The sequence below is a fragment of the Achroia grisella genome, unplaced genomic scaffold, assembly GCF_030625045.1.
Source record: "Achroia grisella isolate CSIRO2021 unplaced genomic scaffold, CSIRO_AGI_Agris_v1 utg461, whole genome shotgun sequence".
NCBI classification, from domain to species: Eukaryota; Metazoa; Arthropoda; class Insecta; order Lepidoptera; family Pyralidae; genus Achroia; species Achroia grisella.
Genome location: NW_026712871.1, coordinates 365 through 21,302, shown reverse-complemented (window position 1 = coordinate 21,302; position 20,938 = coordinate 365). Strand labels below are relative to the sequence as shown.

Genomic DNA, 20,938 nt, shown 5'->3' with positions numbered 1-20,938 from the left:
CTGCGATACTTATTTTAATCCGAATATATATAGATACGGTAACGGTCTATCAATTATGAATTTACTAATCTAGATATTTTATATTCGCAATGCTCCATACATGCAAGCTCCAGCAACGGTGGAGGCAGGGGGTAGCACCGTACACCGCACCCCGCGCACATAAACAAATTAGAATAAATTAAATTCATAAGATTATTTATATATTTCGACTGCCTCGGTGGTCACACCGCTTTACATCCGATGGTCGCGGGTTCGATTTCTCGCACGATGCAAACATTTGTACTCATCGGTCATCGATTGTTTTCATCGGTCTGGGTGTTTTATATGTATATTATATATGTATTTACAAAATAAAAATATCTATTTATATCAGTTCAGTATCAGTCTGTGTTAATTGTCCAGGGTTATTTATTATATTTTTATAAACGGTTATCTTTTTCCATCGCACCGCTCGCTATCGACAGTGAATTCATAGAAATGTCACTCTAAAAACAAAAATAGTTTTGTGTTTTGTATTTCAAATACTAAATGCAAAATAGGTATTTTCAAAATACTTTTTAAAAATTAAGTACCTTTTGAATTTTTGTCCAAACCTCAGATATTTTATTTATTTTAGGTATATCAATCATTACATAGTAATATAAAAACAAAGTCGCTGTCGCATCTAACAGTACATAAACAAAGAAAGAAGACTTTGGCTCTGATACCGTAACGGCCTATGAATTATGAATTTATTATACCTAATCTAGATATTTTATATTCGCAATGCTACGTACATTGTAATATCCGCCTCCATTCATTGTAACGGTGGAGGGACTAAATAGTTGAATAAAACTGAATAAGCAGTTGCTCCACTCTATAGGTACTGCGTCGTCGTCGTATGCTGTTCATTTTTTCACTCGTTTTGGCGCCAAGAGAGGGTCACATAGTCGTGGTCAAGTTAAGAACTTATAATTTAATTTTGATAACAATAGATACAAGTAAAAAGTAGGTATTATATTAATGTACGTAAGTACTGTACTTAAAAATATTTATTCTTTACTGTATGTACATTTGAAAAACTTAACACTTAAGGACTTGTACATATACACGGACATACTGCCATTTTCTCTTAAAGACATCCAGAGAAGCACTATTTATCAAATACGCGGGGTGCACCGACCTTTGACCTTATAACACCTGATTCGCGCGTAACGAATTACATTGCTACTTTTTGGTATTTTATAGTGGATATGTCACTATAAAATATTATTATTTCTTTAGATTATGACATAATAACATAGTTTACATGATTTTAAGGGAAACATACGATAAAAAAAAATCCCGTAAAATGTAAAAGATAAAAAATGGTTATTGTTGGTTATCCTTAAGAGATAGACATATACTATCACGGACTTTTTTGTTGACCTTATTTTGATACATCTCAAAGCACTAGACAACACGCATTTTCATTAAACAGTATTGTATTTTTTTATTTCTTTAACTTTAATGCACAAAAAAATTTGTACATGTGGCGGACTTAATATTTTGCCGCGTTATTTACCAGGCAACCATGAGTGGTGCAGCGAAAGATTATTGGCGGTGCACTAATATAAATAAGAAATGTCAAAAAAAGATTTATAAAGATAATAAAGATAAGCAAAATATACATTTCTATAAAAAAATAACAATATACATACATAAATATATATCTAAATATAACCCATAATAAATGTATAAATATTATATATAAGTAAATACATAATGATCCGATAATCAAATTATAAGTACAGTCTCAAATTGAAAGTAAGAAAATCAGAAAATATAGAGAGAACTATATGGATATAACAGAAAGATGTGAAAAAAGGAGAAGGACAGTAAAAAAGTTACAAATTTAAATAATGTTCCCGCAATTTCTGTTTAAATGAATTTATTACATTATTATATATATTAGGCATACGACTAGCCTTATGACTGTTACTTTTTTTTTAATCTATACATCTATACATGTAAATAAAATTGGAGTGTCTGTTTGTTATATTGAAACAACAATTTTTTCCTACATGCATATGAATATAAATACGGTACATACACCAAAATAACATATTTTACAAGTTTTGTCTGTCTGTCTGTCTGTTTGTTCCGGCTAATCTCTGAAATAGCTGGACCGATTTTGACGGGACTTTTTTTGGCAAGTAGCTGATGTAATAAGGAGTAACTTACGCTACTGTTATTTTAGAAAAATAAAATAAAATTTCACGCGGACGAAGTCGCTGGGGCCAACTAGTCTATAGATATACCGAGATTTAATGTTTAAGTTGCTATTATGTTGTTGACAAAATTTTACTGTAATGTTACTATTACGTTATCCTACACAATTTGTATTATTTTGGATGAATAAATAAATAAATAAATAATAATCTATACATATATACATTTAATAAAAATTGGAGTGTCTGTTTGTAATATAGAAAAAACCGTTTTTTACTACATGCATATGAATATATATAAGGTACATATACCAAAATAACAATTTTTATAATTTTTGTCTGTCTGTCTGTCGGTCTGTTTGTTCCGGCTAATCTCTGAAATGGCGGGACCGATTTTGACGGTACTTTTTTTGGCAGGTAGCTGATTTATAAGGAGTAACTTAGGTTACTTTTATTTTAGAAAAATAAAGTTAATTCCACGCGGTCGAAGTCGCGGGGACAGCTTGTTTTTAATAAAAACGGTTTATTTGATAAAAAAACATCTTTTTTGTGGTACTTGAGAATGTTGAAGCCTGTTGTTTGTAATATTGAAATAACCGTTTTTTACTACTTGCATATGAATATAAATACGGTACATACACCAAAATAACATATTTTACAATTTTTGTCTGTCTGTCTGTTTGTTCCGGCTAATCTCTGAAATGGCTGGACCGATTTTGACGGGACTTTTTTTGGCAGGTAGCTGATGTAATAAGGAGTAACTTAGGCTACTTTTATTTTAGAAAAATAAAGTTAAAAACCACGTGGACGAAGTCGCGGGAACAGCTAGTGTATAATATATTAGAGATACCTACGTGTTTTTTTAGTGATGACTAGCTGTACACGGGATTTCGTCCGTGTTGAATTTAACTTTATTTTTCTAAAATATAAGAAGTTAAATTCCACGCGGACGAAGTCGCGTGTACAGCTAGTTGTCGGTAGTCTAGCGATTTAGCTAGCACACTGCTTTGATTCCTGCTTGGTGGTCGAGGGTTCGATTCCTCGCACGCTGCAAACATTTGTATTCATGAGTATGATTGTTTGTAACGGTCTGGGTGTTTTCTATGTATAGATAATATATATGTATTTACGAAAAAAAATCTTTGTATTTATATCAGTACCCATAACATAATCTTCAGCTAGCTTAACTTTGGTCTAGATGAAGCTGTGTGAATTGTCCTGAGATTACTATTATTACTATAATAAATCTTTTCAAATCAGCCGATGTTTATTTTTGCCATAATACGTGCTGTTACCATGTGATAATATTACGTACGTACTTATTAAACTATTAACTTATTATTAAATTGTTTGTAACGGTCTGGGTGTTTTCTATGTATAGATAATATATATGTATTTACGAAAAAAATCTTTGTATTTATATCAGTACCCATAACATAATCTTCAGCTAGCTTAACTTGGGTCTAGATGAAGCTGTATGAATTGTCCTGAGATTACTATTATTATTAATTGGTACACAGGTAAACTACTAACTAGGCCATATTGGTGTTGTTTGTTATGGTGAAAAAACTAGTAGGTATATATATAAGTTACACGTACAATTTCAAAGACTTATTTCTTGAAAACTACTGGCTATTCTGAAATAAAACTTTAGTGTTTGTATATGTAATGTTTGCATATAAAATATGATTAAAGGTTACCAGTGTATTTACACTTTTACTGAACAAACAGAGTTGTTTAATACTGAAAATATTGTGTGGAAGGCATCAATTACTTTCAGTGCATGTATAGCTTTTCTCTTTTCCTAATTATTATTATTATTAAGTTTAAAGTGGTTGAATTTTACGTAAGGGGTTTTTATACATTATTTCTAATGTACCATTTATTTTAAGTTTTTTAAACTCTATTCATCGAGATCTATCTAATGAGTCCAAACACGATATTTCTGCTGTAAGTTTTCGAAGAGTATGTTCATCATCTGATAATACTGGTGCCAGCATGAAGTCAAGGTTAACAGATAACTAATTACTCTTATTTCGTCAAAATCTTTAGATTACGTATAATAAATTCATAATATCGCTACCTATTCAAATCAAAACAAGTATTAGGTACTTCATGTACTAGTATATAAATTCATCAACACACAAGTAAATGATTTTTAAATATATTCAGAGCCAAAAAATCTTTGTGCATTTAAAAAAAATGCCGATACGGATTCACTATTGCAGGAAATTGTTGAAAAAATATATATCGAGTATAACTATCTACTACTATCGACGAATACATTTGGCAACAACGCATGGTCTCGGCCGGAACGGCAACATCGCATATTAGAATACAAAGATAGTGATAGAAAGAGAGAGACAGTGGATCAGCAATATCTACGGATCGTGGCTGGATCAACTAAGTGTGCAAGTGTATATAAATATATATATATATATATATACATTTGTCTTTAATTCAAAGGAAATATAAATAATGAACGCATCACATTTAAAACAGTATAAATAGTTAATAATTTAATAATAAGTTAATAGTTTAATAAGTACGTACGTAATATTATCACATGGTATCAGCACGTATTATGGCAAAAATAAACATCGGCTGATTTGAAAAGATTTATTATAGTAATAATAGTAATCTCAGGACAATTCACACAGCTTCATCTAGACCAAAGTTAAGCTAGCTGAAGATTATGTTATGGGTACTGATATAAATACAAAGATTTTTTTTTCGTAAATACATATATATTATCTATACATAGAAAACACCCAGACCGTTACAAACAATCATACTCATGAATACAAATGTTTGCAGCGTGCGAGGAATCGAACCCTCGACCACCAAGCAGGAATCAAAGCAGTGTGCTAGCTAAATCGCTAGACTACCGACAACTAGCTGTACACGCGACTTCGTCCGCGTGGAATTTAACTTCTTATATTTTAGAAAAATAAAGTTAAATTCAACACGGACGAAATCCCGTGTACAGCTAGTCATCAATAAAAAAACACGTAGGTATCTCTAATATATTATACACTAGCTGTTCCCGCGACTTCGTCCACGTGGTTTTTAACTTTATTTTTCTAAAATAAAAGTAGCCTAAGTTACTCCTTATTACATCAGCTACCTGCCAAAAAAAGTCCCGTCAAAATCGGTCCAGCCATTTCAGAGATTAGCCGGAACAAACAGACAGACAGACAAAAATTGTAAAATATGTTATTTTGGTGTATGTGCCGTATTTATATTCATATGCAAGTAGTAAAAAACGGTTATTTCAATATTACAAACAACAGGCTTCAACATTCTCAAGTACCACAAAAAAGATGTTTTTATTAAAAACAAGGTGTTCCCGCGACTTCGTCCGCGTGGAATTTAACTTTATTTTTCTAAAATAAAAGTAACCTAAGTTACTCCTTATAAATCAGCTACCTGCCAAAAAAAAGTACCGTCAAAATCGGTCCAGTCATTTCAGAGATTAGCCGGAACAAACAGACAGACAGACAGACAGACTAAAATTATAAAAATAGTTATTTTGGTATATGTACCTTATATATATTCATATGCATGTAGTAAAAAACGGTTTTTTCAATATTACAAACAGACACTCCAATTTTTATTAAATGTATAGATGTATAGATTATTATTTATTTATTTATTTATTTATTCATCCAAAATAATACAAATTGTGTAGGATAACGTAATAGTAACATTACAGTAAAATTTTGTCAATAACATAATAGCAACTTAAACATTAAATCTCGGTATATCTATAGACTAGCTGGCCCCAGCGACTTCGTCCGCGTGAAATTTTATTTTATTTTTCTAAAATAACAGTAGCGTAAGTTACTCCTTATTACATCAGCTACTTGCCAAAAAAAGTCCCGTCAAAATCGGTCCAGCTATTTCAGAGATTAGCCGCAACAAACAGACAGACAGACAGACTGTACTATGCTATACTATGTATTGATTGATATACCTAAAATAAATATAATATCTGAGGTTTGAACAAAAACTCAAAGGGTAATTTATTTTGAAAAAGTATTTTGAAAATACCTATTTTGCTTTTAGTGTTATAGTACTTTAACTGTTATGTTTTAAGTAACAATGTTTAATTATAATTAATACTACTGCACCAACACTCCGATCGTGCAAAAAATTTAGCTGTTTCATTATTGTTTAGTTCAATTAGTGGTCTACCTAAGTCCTGGGCTAAGGGGGGGGAGAGTCATGACCCCCCATGACGCTCCCCCCTGGATCCGCCGTTACGTCTTCTCTTCATTCGCTCAGTAACGTTGTTACAAAAGGAAAAATTCCCGTCCAAAAAATAACAAGTATTGAGGTTTGATCTGGAGTCACGTTACTCCAGACTGATTTCTATAAATATTTAGATTAGGTAGACTATTATTTTTGAAATACTAGCTAGACATTATTAAGTTACTGTAGCCATAATGTAGTAGCCCAAACGTGCCAATGAGGAAGCCCTTGGCAAATGCTGCACCCTGATTGGCCCGTTTGAATTGGATCAAGAAGTGGTCGTATGCCAAAAAGGTGGATTTGTATAAAATCGTGTATAAATCGCTTAATTATTATTATTACTCGTCGTGACAGTTGTGGCTCAAAACGGAGCAACATTTACATATGGTCATCTGGCATTAGATCAACAAAAGGCCTCCGGATCAACAAGTGAAAAAGGATCAACAAAAAACTACCTATACGGCACGTCTGAGCCACAAAGTGCCCAAGGGGATATTTATATATATATATATATATATATATATATATATATTCCTGTCTTTGCAACATTTTTCACTGATGCTTCGCTTCTATTGGTCGTAGCGTAATGTAATATAGCTAAAAACAAATGGACTATCCAACACAAAAATATTTTTCAATTCTAACCAGTAATTTTTGAGATTAGCGCGTTCAAACAAACAAAGAATCAAACTCTTCAGCTTTATAATATCAGTATAGATGTTTTTGCGTGAAAGAGTAACAAACATCCACTCATACTCACAAACTGTCGTATTTATAAATATGTATATATTAATAATATATATGTAAGTGGGGAATATTACGGGATGTCATTTGAAGAATAGTGTTATAATGTTTATTATTTATTTTGTATTACAATCTTTTCATCGTCTTAAGTCTTTCTATCATTTCGTTCAATAAGAAATAAAGAAAATAAAAATTAAAAACATAAATACATTTCCACGCCGCCATCTTGTTCATTCATATATATATATATATAGATTCCTCGCACGGCACAAATATTTGTATTTATGAGTATGATTGTTTGTATCGGTCTGGGGGTTTTCTATATAATGTATGTATTTAGAAAAAAATATATACCTAAGTATTTATATCAGTTGCCTAGTACCCATAACACAAGCTCTGCTTAGCTTGGGACTAGATGGCGCTGTGTTATTATTATTATTATATAAACTGATTTAATAATAATAAACTTGATATACTCACCAGAATCGGAGCATAAATGAGGTCAGAGGCTGATACAAAATTGGGATAATTATAATTAAAGATGCCGTTTTAATTAAATGAAAAAATATCGATATTTATTATTAATAATCTTATCATTTCAACTATCACGCACAACAGCTACTAATAGCAACAAATTGATAAGAAACAAACTACAACTGTCGATAATAAATGTACTTTGGTTATGTTTAGTTACTGGTTAGTTTGTCCGAGGCACGACGTGTCGTCTTTCGCGCCAAAATCGCCATTTTTAATTTCTTACGTGCCAGTATTTTTCGTGTCTATGGATACATTGTGATGTTTTAAAAAAGTAAACAAAGATATAATTCATATCATATCAGACGGGTTAAACGTATCAATATTTTTAAATATCACGATTTTAAGTTGTTTACGCGAATCAAAACAACATCATGCCATGCCATGCCATGATTAATGGTTTTATATGTATTTCAATATAAAAATGTGAAATGCAATGCAAAGATTGCTTGATATAAAAAATATATAAATTATAACGATCTATAACAAACGGTTCTAAATGCGATTTATTAAAAAAAATACTAATGTAACTTGTCATTACAATTCTTTTGTGTAAAATATCATTATTAGACTCCATTGTTACAGCAATAATCTCATAGGATTTTTTTCCTTAAATTATAATCGTTTCCTCTAGTTTTACACGCTATTTTAATAATGACAACATTTTAAACACAGTACAGAGGTTTCAACAGTATTATGTAGTCACGTAACACTTGAAGATTTAAAAAACTGGTTATGATGTCATTGTTGAGTCGAGAACGTACATAGAAAGCATTCGACATTTGAATCTGCCGATTATAAATCAAGATTGTGTTAAGCAGTGCTATGTTTGTGTCCTTGGCCTAGAAAAAGTGCGTCGCCATATTGGGGATATGCCCGCGCTGTCATCGTGACATTTCGAGGTTAGATATTTTTTTTTTATTAATGTCTTGAGACTTGTTTTGTGCCAGCATGTTTTATGCCAATGTTATTAAATAATTGATTTATTGCCTCCACTTATTCCGTTATACCACACTAACACCTGTATTCACTAGTATGAATCATTAATATTTTATTGTAAAAGTACATTAACTTATTTTTCTTGTAATTTATGACTTGCAGGGAAATTATAAACTTATTGAATTTTGAGGATGTATTTAATAATGTATTGTAATCAATTTAACACCGGTTGTAAATCTTATATTGCAGGCTTAATAATAATCTGCAATAATTAAATAATTGTTATTATACGTAATGGACTTAACAGTCCGAAATGTAAAGTCGATTTCAAAAATTTCAGATTTTATACTTAATGCATTTTGATATTAAGTGTGCGGTGTCTAAAATCAATATTTGTTTGTTTGTTAATGCATTATGCGCTTCAATACCGTTCATTGCGATAAAACTTTGTCAACATATTGCTCGCACTTAGGAAGGTTACAGGTTTAATACAGTTGACTTACAGCAGGTGGCACCGTATCGTATTGTAACATATTTTATTTTACACATAGTACATACTTTGGGCCTTCGAGCCGGATTTATATAGATTTTATTTTTATTTTTATTTTAAATTTGCTCTGTGTGTATCGACACACACTTAACCCAAGATCCTTGTTAGCTTATTTAAATTTCTGACGCTCATCTTGTGTATTTGTATGTCTTGTATGAATACTTGAATACTATGAGCACGCCCTTTAACTCTACGTAATACAACTGAACTGAGATCATGATTAGGGTTGTCGACTTATCTATACTAATATTATAAGGCTGAAGAGTTTTTTGTTTGAACGCGCTAATCGCAGGAACTACTGGTTCGAATTGTAAAATTATTTTTGTGTTGGATAGTCCATTTGTCGAGGAAGGATTTAAGCTATATACTTTACGCTACGACCAATAGGAGCTGCAATGAAAAATATTGTAAAAGGTGTGGAAATGAAACGCAGACGAAATTGCGCGGGTCAGCTAGTATATACTGTCTTTCTACCTTTTACACATATTTCTGGTATTTCCCTATAGCTCTCTCTCTATATTTATATATATATTTTCTTACTTTCAACTTGAGGCTGTACTTATAATTTGATTATCAGATCAAATATATATGTGCACCGCCAACAATCTTTCTCTGCACCACTCATGGTTGACTGGTAGATAACGCCGCATGGTGTTAAGTCCGCCATATGTACACATTGGTTTTGTGCATTAAAGTTAAATAAATAAAAAAAAAATATAATATTAATAGTACTCATACACATGGCACAGGAAAAATAGAAAAGCTTATTCCTTAAAAGGTTGGCAACGCACTTGCAATTCTCGTCGTGTTGCGGATGCTCATGTGCGGGGACAATCATTTACCATCAGGTGAACCGTAAGTTCATTTATCCCCTATGCTAACTTATTAATATTATAAATGCGAAAGTTTGTAAGTATAAAAATATTTTTTCAATTCGAACCAGGTAGTTCCTGAGATTAGTGCGTTCATACAACAAACAAAATCTTCAGCTTTATATTAGTATGTATATATATCTATAATATATAAAGCTGCATTACGGTGACTCACTCACTGATTGACATAGTTGTTCTCCCAGAAGGAGCGTCCGGGGGTCGAGACGATGTATGGGGGAAATGTTCCTTTGGCTAGGGTGACCACGAGAAAATTCCGAAATTTGGGAAAATCCAAGATGGCGGACAAAGATGGCGGCTAACTTTTACAGTTTCGCTCGGATCGATTCCGTTCAAAGAGTGATTTGGCACGTCTCGGCGGGACCCAGAATATGGCGTAAAAATAAAAAATTAAAATCCAAGATGGCGGCGAAAAAATTGCCAAAAACTGGTTGAAAATTTTCTAGGGTTTCAAAAACCGAAATTCCCAGGGTAGTTGCGGGGGTGCTGGCGACACCGGTTGTAGGGCATAGGAAACTCGAAGGACCCGACCTCTAGGGAAAATTATGAAATTTCGAAAATCCAAGATGGCCGACGAGTTGGGGGCGTGTGAATTTGGTCCTAAAAATCCGGATTATTTTCAAAATCATTTTTTAGGTACAGGGCAACCCCGCAGCGAGTCGGCTTCTATGGGGCGATGATGGGTCTCGGTAAGAAGTATTGCCAGCGCTAAAAAGAATTCCCGAATTTGGGGTAATTTGGGAGAAATGGTCCAAAAAGTGGGAAAAATTTTTTTCGACATTTTTGACAAAAGAGGCATCAAGGCCTATCGAGAAACATCCCCTAAAGGGTTTTAGGTGGGATTTTTTGGAATTTGCTGGCAACACCCATACATGGTTTGACCAAAATAGAAATTGGGGTGTCTCTCCAAAAACTGAAATTCCTAGGTTACTTGCGGGGATACTACCGATCCCTATTGTAGGCCATTGGGAGGCTGAAAGACCCGGCCTCTAGGGAAAATTATGAAATTTCAGAAATCCAAGATGGCGGCCAAGCTATGGGAGATTTAGTTTTTGGAAAAATTTTGGGATATTTTCAATCGCGTTTTTGCTGCACATGGCAATCTCGAAGCTTGTCTCTTCCTACGGACTTGGATAACTCTCAGTAGAAAGGTTTATAAAGCATAAAAAATTTCCCCGATTTTGGGTTAAATTTGGAGAAAAGTCCCATAAAGTGGGAAAAATTTTTTTCGACATTTTAAATGAATAAGTCTTGTTGGTCTACCAAAAATCGTCCCCCGAAGGGGTTTAGGTGGATTTTATCGATATTTGCTGGCAACACCCATACAACATGGTACAAATTTTGAAATTGAGATGTAGCTTCAAAAACTGAAATTGATAGGGTACCTACGAGTGTGCTAGCTCAACACACTGTGTGGCGTCGGATAGCCAAAGGACTTGGCCTCTAGGGAAAATTATGAAATTTTAGAAATCCAAGATGGCGGCACAGATAGGGAGTTTTGCTTTTCGGAGAAAATTTGGGACATTTTTAAATGTTGTTTTAGGACACATGGCAACCCCGCAGCGAGTCGACTTCTATGGAGAGATGATGTCTCTTGACACAAAGTATTACCTGGTATGAAAATTTTCCCCGGTTTTGGGGTATTTTTTGAGACAGGTCCTAAAAAGTGGGAAAATTTTTTTTCGACATTTCAAACAAAAGAATGATGAAAATCTGTCAAAAGTCATCCCCTTAAGGATTTTTGGTGGTTTTTGTCAAAATTATCTGGCAACACCTCAGATCAGTTTTCTTAGGGAATAGTACAAGAAGAAGTCACCGAAGCTCTACATAATGTATGGACGAAATGTTTCTGTTACTAAGGTGAATACGTCAAAACTATTAGGAAGTAAAAATCCAAAATGGCGGTAGAGATAGGGGAGTTTTGCTTTTCGGAGAAAATTTGGGATATTTTTAAATGTAGTTTTAGGACACTTGCCAACCCCACAGCCAGTCGACTTCTATGGAGAGATGTTGTGTCTCAACACAAAGTATTACCTGCTATAAAAAATTTCCCCAATTTTAGGGTAATTTTTGAGATAAGTCCTAAAAAGTAGGACAATAATTTTCGGACATTTCAAACAAAAGAATGATGAAAATCTGTCAAAAACAATCCCCCTATTGATTTTAGGTGGTTTTTGTCAGAATTATCTGGCAACACCTTACATCAGTTTTCTTAGAGAATAGTACTAGAAGGAGTCACTGAGGCTCTATACAATGTATGAACGAAATGTTTCTGTCACTAGGGTGAATACGTCAAAAGTATTAAAAAGTAAAAATCTAAGATGGCGGCCGAGTTAGGGTACTTAATTTATGTTGACATTTTTAGGGACTTTTAAAAATTCAATTTTGGGGTACCACTAAACCTTGCAGCGAGTTGACTTCTATAGAGCAATGGAAATTCTCGGTGGGAAATATTACCTGGTCCAAAAAATTTTCCCAATTTTGGGGTAATTTTGAAGAAAAGTAAAAAAACGTGGAACTTTTTTCGTCAATTTGAACAAAACAGTGATAAGCATTGGTCCAAAATTATCCCTCAAAGGGCCCTAGGTGGTTTTTGTCAAAATCTCCTGGCAACACCATACATCGATTTTCATAGTAAACCGTACTAAGGAACTCTTAGGTGTATGTAACCTGGGCTCTGTACAATATATGGATGAAATGTTTCTATCACCAGTGTATATGTTAAAAGTATTTAAAAATAAAAAATCCAAGATGGCGGCCGAATTAGGATACTTTATCTATGATGACAATTTTAAGAACTTTTTAAAATTCAGTTTTGTGGCATCATCCCTGCAACGAATTGACTTGTATTGAGGAATGGAAACTCTCGGTGCGAAGTATTAACTAATTTTCATAGTAAACAGTACTAAGGAACTACTAAGAGTCACCTTAGCTCTGTACAATGTATGGACAAAATGTTTCAATCGCCAAAGTGGATAAGTTAAAAGTATTCAAAAAGGAAAAATCCAAGATGGCGGCCGAGTTCGAGTATTTTATCTCTGATGATAAATTTAGGAATACATTTTGGGGTACCTGGCTTCCCTGCAGCGAGTCGGCCTTTATTGAGCCATGGTAGATTTCGGTTTGAAATATTATCTAGGCTACAAATTTTCCCCGATTTTTAGGTAATTTTGCAAACCCAAAATGTGGGAATTTTTTTTTTCGACATTCTAACATAAGAGTGACGGGGATCTATAATAAATCTCATCTTAATAGTTTCATGCGATTTTTTTGTAAAATTAGGTGGCAACACTAAGCATACATTTCTGTATACTAATACAGAAAGGTAGGTAATGTGAGGTTTTGTATTGTGACCATTGCAATAAAAATTAAAGCCACAGAATAATATAGTAAACAAAAAGGTAGGTTAGGTTAGGTTTCGTATTATGATCTCTACATTAAAAACTTTGACCCTAGACTAATATAGTATACAGAAAGGTAGGTTAGGTCAGGTTTTGTATTGTGACCATTACAATACAAAGTTTCGCCACAGGATGGTACACGTGAAACAAAAATTCACTGTTACAATAGGAAGTCACCTAATCGTATCAAAACAGACAACTCTACTTGCCAACCAAGTCTATTCGAAAAGAAAACCGTCTGCACAAAAAAAATCAACGACAACGCCTCGCGGGCCTCTTGAGGCCCGCGCACACACGCACCCTCTAGTCTATAATATATAAAGCTGCATTACGGTGACTCACTCACTGATTGACATAGTTGTTCTCCCAGAAGGAGCGTCCGGGGGTCGAGACGATGTATGGGGGAAATGTTCCTTTGGCTAGGGTGACCACGAGAAAATTCCGAAATTTGGGAAAATCCAAGATGGCGGACAAAGATGGCGGCTAACTTTTACAGTTTCGCTCGGATCGATTCCGTTCAAAGAGTGATTTGGCACGTCTCGGCGGGACCCAGAATATGGCGTAAAAACAAAAAATTAAAATCCAAGATGGCGGCGAAAAAATTGCCAAAAACTGGTTGAAAATTTTCTACAGTTTCAAAAACCGAAATTCCCAGGGTAGTTGCGGGGGTGCTGGCGACTCCGGTTGTGGGGCATAGGAAACTCGAAGGACCCGACCTCTAGGGAAAATTATGAAATTTCGAAAATCCAAGATGGCCGCCGAGTTGGGGGCGTGTGAAATTGGTCCTAAAAATCCGGATTATTTTCAAAGTCATTTTTTAGGTACAGGGCAACCCCGCAGCGAGTCGGCTTCTATGGGGCGATGATGGGTCTCGGTAAGAAGTATTGCCAGCGCTAAAAAGAATTCCCGAATTTGGGGTAATTTGGGAGAAATGGTCCAAAAAGTGGGAAAAATTTTTTTCGACATTTTTGACAAAAGAGGCATCAAGGCCTATCGAGAAACATCCCCTAAAGGGTTTTAGATGTGTTTTGTTGGAATTTGCTGGCAACACCCATACATGGTTTGACCAAAATAGAAATTGGGGTGTCTCTCCAAAAACTGAAATTCCTAGGGTACTTGCGGGGATACTACCGATCCCTATTGTAGGCCATTGGGAGGCTGAAAAACCCGGCCTCTAGGGAAAATTATGAAATTTCAGAAATCCAAGATGGCGGCCAAGCTATGGGAGATTTAGTTTTTGGAAAAATTTTGGGATATTTTCAATCGCGTTTTTGCTGCTCATGGCAACCCCGTAGCTAAACGCCACCTACTAACATGGGTAAGTCTCAGTAAGAAGATTTGCCAGGGCTAAAAATTTTCCCCGATTTTGGGTTAAATTTGGAGAAAAGTCCCATAAAGTGGGAAAAATTTTTTTCGACATTTCAAATGAAAAAGTCTTGTTGGTCTACCAAAAATCGTCCCCTGAAGGGTTTTAGGGGAATTTTGTCAGAATTCGCTGGCAACACCCATACATCATGGGACAAATATTGAAATTGAGGTCTAGCTTTAAAAACTGAAATTGATAGGGTACCTACGAGTGTGCTAGGTCAACGCACTGTGCGGCGTCGGATAGCCGAAGGACCCGGCATCTAGTGAAAATTATGAAATTTTAGAAATCCAAGATGGCGGCACAGATAGGGAGTTTTGCTTTTCGGATAAAATTTGGGACATTTTTAAATGTTGTTTTAGGACACATGGCAACACCGCAGCGAGTCGACTTCTACGGAGAGATGATGTCTATTGACACAAAGTATTACCTGGTATGAAAATTTTCCCCGATTTTGGGGTATTTTTTGAGACAGGTCCTAAAAAGTGGAAAAATTTTTTTTCGACATTTCAAACTAAAGAATGATGAAAATCTGTCAAAAGTCATCCCCTTAAGGATTTTTGGTGGTTTTTGTCAAAATTATCTGGCAACACCTCAGATCAGTTTTCTTAGGGAATAGTACAAGAAGAAGTCACCGAGGCTCTACATAATGTATGGACGAAATGTTTCTGTTACTAAGGTGAATACGTCAAAAGTATTAAGAAGTAAAAATCCAAAATGGCGGCAGAGATAGGGGAGTTTTGCTTTTCGGAGAAAATTTGGGATATTTTTAAATGTAGTTTTAGGACACTTGGCAACCCCACAGCCAGTCGACTTCTATGGAGATATGATGTGTCTCAACACAAAGTATTACCTGGTATAAAAATTTTCCCCGATTTTAGGGTAATTTTTGAGATATGTCTAAAAAGTGGGAAAATATTTTTTGGACATTTCAAACAAAAGTACGATGAAAATCTGTCAAAAACAATCCCTCTATTGATTTTAGGTGGTTTTTGTCAGAATTATCTGGCAACACCTTACATCAGTTTTCTTAGAGAATAGTACTAGAAGGAGTCACTGAGGCTCTATACAATGTATGAACGAAATGTTTCTGTCACTAGGGTGAATACGTCAAAAGTATTAAAAAGTAAAAATCTAAGATGGCGGCCGAGTTAGGGTACTTAATTTATGTTGACATTTTTAGGGACTTTTAAAAATTCAATTTTGGGGTACCACTAAACGTTGCAGCGAGTTGACTTCTATAGAGCAATGGAAATTCTCGGTGGGAAATATTACCTGGTCCAAAAAATTTTCCCGATTTTGGGGTAATTTCGAAGAAAAGTAAAAAAACGTGGAATTTTTTTTCGTCAATTTGAACAAAACAGTGATAAGCATTGGTCCAAAATTATCCCTCAAAGGGCCCTAGGTGGTTTTTGTCAAAATCTCCTGGCAACACCATACATCGATTTTCATAGTAAACCGTACTAAGGAACTCTTAGGTGTATGTAACCTGGGCTCTGTACAATATATGGATGAAATGTTTCTATCACCAGTGTATATGTTAAAAGTATTTAAAAATAAAAAATCCAAGATGGCGGCCGAATTAGGATACTTTATCTATGATGACAATTTTAAGAACTTTTTAAAATTCAGTTCTGTGGCATCATCCCTGCAACGAATTGACTTGTATTGAGGAATGGAAACTCTCGGTGCGAAGTATTAACTAATTTTCATAGTAAACAGTACTAAGGAACTACTAGGAGTCACCTTAGCTCTGTACAATGTATGGACAAAATGTTTCAATCGCCAAAGTGGATAAGTTAAAAGTATTCAAAAAGGAAAAATCCAAGATGGCGGCCGAGTTCGAGTATTTTATCTCTGATGATAAATTTAGGAATACATTTTGGGGTACCTGGCTTCCCTGCAGCGAGTCGGCCTTTATTGAGCCATGGTAGATTTCGGTTTGAAATATTATCTAGGCTACAAATTTTCCCCGATTTTTAGGTAATTTTGCAAACCCAAAATGTGGGAATTTTTTGTTTCGACATTCTAACATAAGAGTGACGGGGATCTATAATAAATCTCATCTTAATAGTTTCATGCGATTTTTTTGTAAAATTAGGTGGCAACACTAAGCATACATTTCTGTATACTAATACAGAAAGGTAGGTAATGTGAGGTTTTGTATTGTGACCATTGCAATAAAAATTAAAGCCACAGAATAATATAGTAAACAAAAAGGTAGGTTAGGTTAGGTTTTGTATTGTGACCATTACAATACAAAGTTTCGCCACAGGATGGTACACGTGAAACAAAAATTCACTGTTACAATAGGAAGTCACCTAATCGTATCAAAACAGACAACTCTACTTGCCAACCAAGTCTATTCGAAAAGAAAACCGTCTGCACAAAAAAAATCAACGACAACGCCTCGCGGGCCTCTTGAGGCCCGCGCACACACACACCCTCTAGTTATATATATATATATATATATATAGATTATAATAGTTGACAACCCTGTTTGAAACAGTCAAATTAAGTCATAAATCAGTCAGTTTTGAATATTCAATCAATTTTGACTGTGGAGCGTAATGACCCGGAATTTTAATGACTTTGCATTTTTTCACGACTAACCAAAAAGGTTGTGTATTGTTTTTTTACGTACATGTCAGTATGTGAGACTATTTGGTTGATTGTAACTGCAGTACTACTTAAATTTCGTAGATAAGATACTAAACATTCCTACCAGGAATGGTATTGCCTTTCTTTTATATACTAGCGACGCGTACCGGCTTCGCATGGACGCATTACAAATCTTAATTTCTCGGTTTATTCAATACTATAACACGCATGTGTTGTACATATAAACGTTACTCTTGAATCACTATTATCTATTGCTGAAGACTGCATTAAAATAAGCGATAAGGTCGCGTTTACTTTAATTTTTATTTATTTTAAATCTGATGAGGGGGAAGGGGATTGTGAGTAATGTGGACGAATATCCCCATTGCTAGCAATGTACCATGTCAGGTTGACCTCCACAGTTCCACTTTGAAAACATCGTAGTAAATTTCAAATGATTCGCTGACTGTCCTGACCTCATCCCCATTTTATCATCCTTCACTGGTGCCCCGCCAGTGTATGCCGTTAGCGAAGACAGGTGATTCAACCCATTATCATTCGTAAAATAATACAAGAGTATATATGAATAAAAGTATGAATGAATGAATAAAAAAAAAACATTTTCAAAGAATACCTGGGGTATCAGTTTCGATGTCAAAGTGTAATTGCGCCCGCGCAGCAATGCACAGTCGGTAGTCGCACGTGTTGCAGCGCACGCTCAGGTGCCACACGCCCACCATGCCGGAATATTGCTCAAGGCTGGACGGATGTGCTGGTATCACTGACAGTCTAAAGGACAGAAGAATGGGAATTATTCTTTCTACGCTATAAAAAATAACAAAATAAGGTATAAGTTGAGGTTCTTGTCAATTCTTCTGATAGTAGCTAGCCGGATGGTAAGGAAAGTGAGTCTAAAAGAAGAATGTAAATTATTATTCAGAAATACGTATAGTCTGTAAATAACAGAATTTTTTTTGGCAGAAATTTCATCTTAAAAAATATATACAAGGGAACAAACATATATATTACTAGACAGACAAAGCCTGTAAAACATGGTTATATCAATATTACAAACAGACTCCAATTTTATTTATATGTATAGATGTATGTAATTACAAAATAGTATTTATATCACTTGTCTAGTACCCATAACACAAGCTCTGCTTACCATAGGACTAGATGACGTGTGAATTGTCAAGGGGTATAGAAATTATTCAAATATTCCGAGTTGATGGAACATGTGGTGATCAACTTACGTGTCCATATTTAGATCAACTCCTGGGAACACCAAGTAGACGTCCCTTGGTGCCTGACCTTCGCTCTTGGAGGCTGGTGAAAAGGCGCTCACAGATGTCTCGTTATACAGATCAATTTGTGGCGCTGTATTAAATGAAGACATAATATGTAGAGTTTTTTTATTCTGTGGAACTTCTATTACGTTGTTTATATAAAGGACTAAGATGTTATTTTTTTTTATTTATTTATTCATTTATTTCAGGCAACTAGGCCATATTATAAATACCTTATAGACTAACATACATATAATATAATATTTATAAACTAATACAATGATATTGTCTGTGTGATCACGGCACTGAAGACGGCAATCTGCCACGGTAGCGCCGATATAGCACACCTTTCGGCCAGTAGTCATCTTTCATGAAGGTGGGCAGAAAGTCGGTGGGGACCAGGGCCACAAACGCTTTGAAACTCGCGTTGTGACTCGGATTTCAGCTGCGTTACCCTCAATGTCAGATTACTCTTGGTACGAATATAATCGATAATGTCCTGCTCCTTAGTGGCGTAATGTAGACGGGACAGGTACATTGTCGTGGTCGGTGTAGCAGCACGCAGCAGAAAGTTGGGCCCAGTAAGTGCAGTGCCACAATGATTATGCTTCTGGTCTTATAATTTCATTGTATGAAATATGAAAGTAAGTGGGTGAAGCTGAAATGACACCCGTAGACGAAATAATAATTGGTAGAGTTGTTACTGCTTCTACCTGCCATTGCATTTTTAGTTCTATTGCTAGTAAGTATATACTTAGTAATTTTTTTCTGTATGTGTGGATAGAAAATTATGCGTGTTTGGTACTGCAATATCTATAAGGTAAACTATTTTATTTTTCTTATCATGTAGTGTTATATCTGGTCTGTTGTTGGTGACGTACAGTTATTTCTGTTATTTATTATTATTATTTTACAAAAATTCTCATCTCCCCTCTTAAGGAGAGGAGATGGCAACTTGCCCCCGGCAGAAACACAGTCGGCCGGGGTTCAGGGCCCCAGGGAGAGAAACCGGCGTACAATGCGGGCAGAATCTAAGACCTCTTATTATTATTATAATTATAAGAGAGAGATCTGATTGTTATTATTATTATAGGATATACTAAGAACAGGTACTTAAACACCATAGAGTGCGTGTGTAAAAATGAGTTTTTTCGCATCAATTTGAGTAAACTAGTTAATACCAGCCGCATGGCGGACAAATTGCTGATTATTATCATTATTCTGAGTAAACCAACTGTGACTCGAATTGCGTTTGCAAGGTTAATGTTGGACCTGTCTTCGCATGGGATTACATGTCATAATTTCACTAACGTGTAGTAGTATAGAACTTCGACGGTTTCAGTGGTCTATCTGTTAAACACATAGCGTTACTTGATACTTCTGATGCTCGCAGGTTGGGTTCCTCGCACGGTACAAAGATTTGAATTTATGAGTATGATTGTTTGTATGTATATACATAGAAAAGACCTGGACCGATACAAACAATGTATGTAAATACAAAAGAAAATCTATGTTTATTTATGTCAGTTGTCTAGTACCCAAAACACAAGCTCTGCTTAGCTTGAACTAGATGGCGCTGTGTGAATTGTCCTGAGACATGGGATAGAAATATCTAGACAGATTTGTGATGTGTGTTTCAAATAATAATAGTTTTAATAAAGTTTTTTTTATAGATTTAATGCATAGTTATAATAAAATATTGGAATTATCTATACCTTCACTATATAAATGATAAGTGTGGGAAATGTCCGCGTAATTTTCGTAAAAAGGGCTACAAAGTTTTTGCTTCACGTATTTCATATAATGATTGTTATAATAATTACCGTCATTTGGCGGGTATAAAACCGCATGCTCCACAGCGCCCTCAATGTAGATCCTCAATGCAGTGACTCCAGAATCCACGGGCACTCCTAAGGATATAGCTTCTCCCCCTCCACGTCTCACAAGAAGGGTCTGAAAACGGGCAAACTAAATGGAACCGTGTTCTTAACTGCTTTATACATTATTGGTTGATTTTGGTTCAAATCTTTCAAACGTGGTCGTGTATGCACATTACTGACATCGAAGAGGTCGTGAGTTCAAATTTCGAAGACATAAAAAAGTATATATGTGCATATTCTTGTTTAATTCTACGATGATGGTAACACCGATAAAAATCCAAAGATTCTATTGTGCTCGCCG

General features: G+C 34.9%; 1 protein-coding gene across 1 annotated transcript in view; it reads right to left on the bottom strand.

The window, feature by feature from the left end:
- LOC131845338 (uncharacterized) overlaps positions 1-20,725 on the bottom strand; it is a gene marked incomplete at its 5' end in the record, with an annotated part of 32,325 nt that extends 11,600 nt beyond the window's left edge. Inside the window, 3 exons of the mRNA XM_059194388.1 lie at positions 18,103-18,257; positions 18,725-18,848; positions 20,581-20,725. Of these exons, the coding sequence (XP_059050371.1) occupies positions 18,103-18,257; positions 18,725-18,848; positions 20,581-20,725 (424 nt within the window). The remainder of the gene's footprint in view (positions 1-18,102; positions 18,258-18,724; positions 18,849-20,580) is intronic.
- Positions 20,726-20,938: the final 213 nt, after the last annotated feature.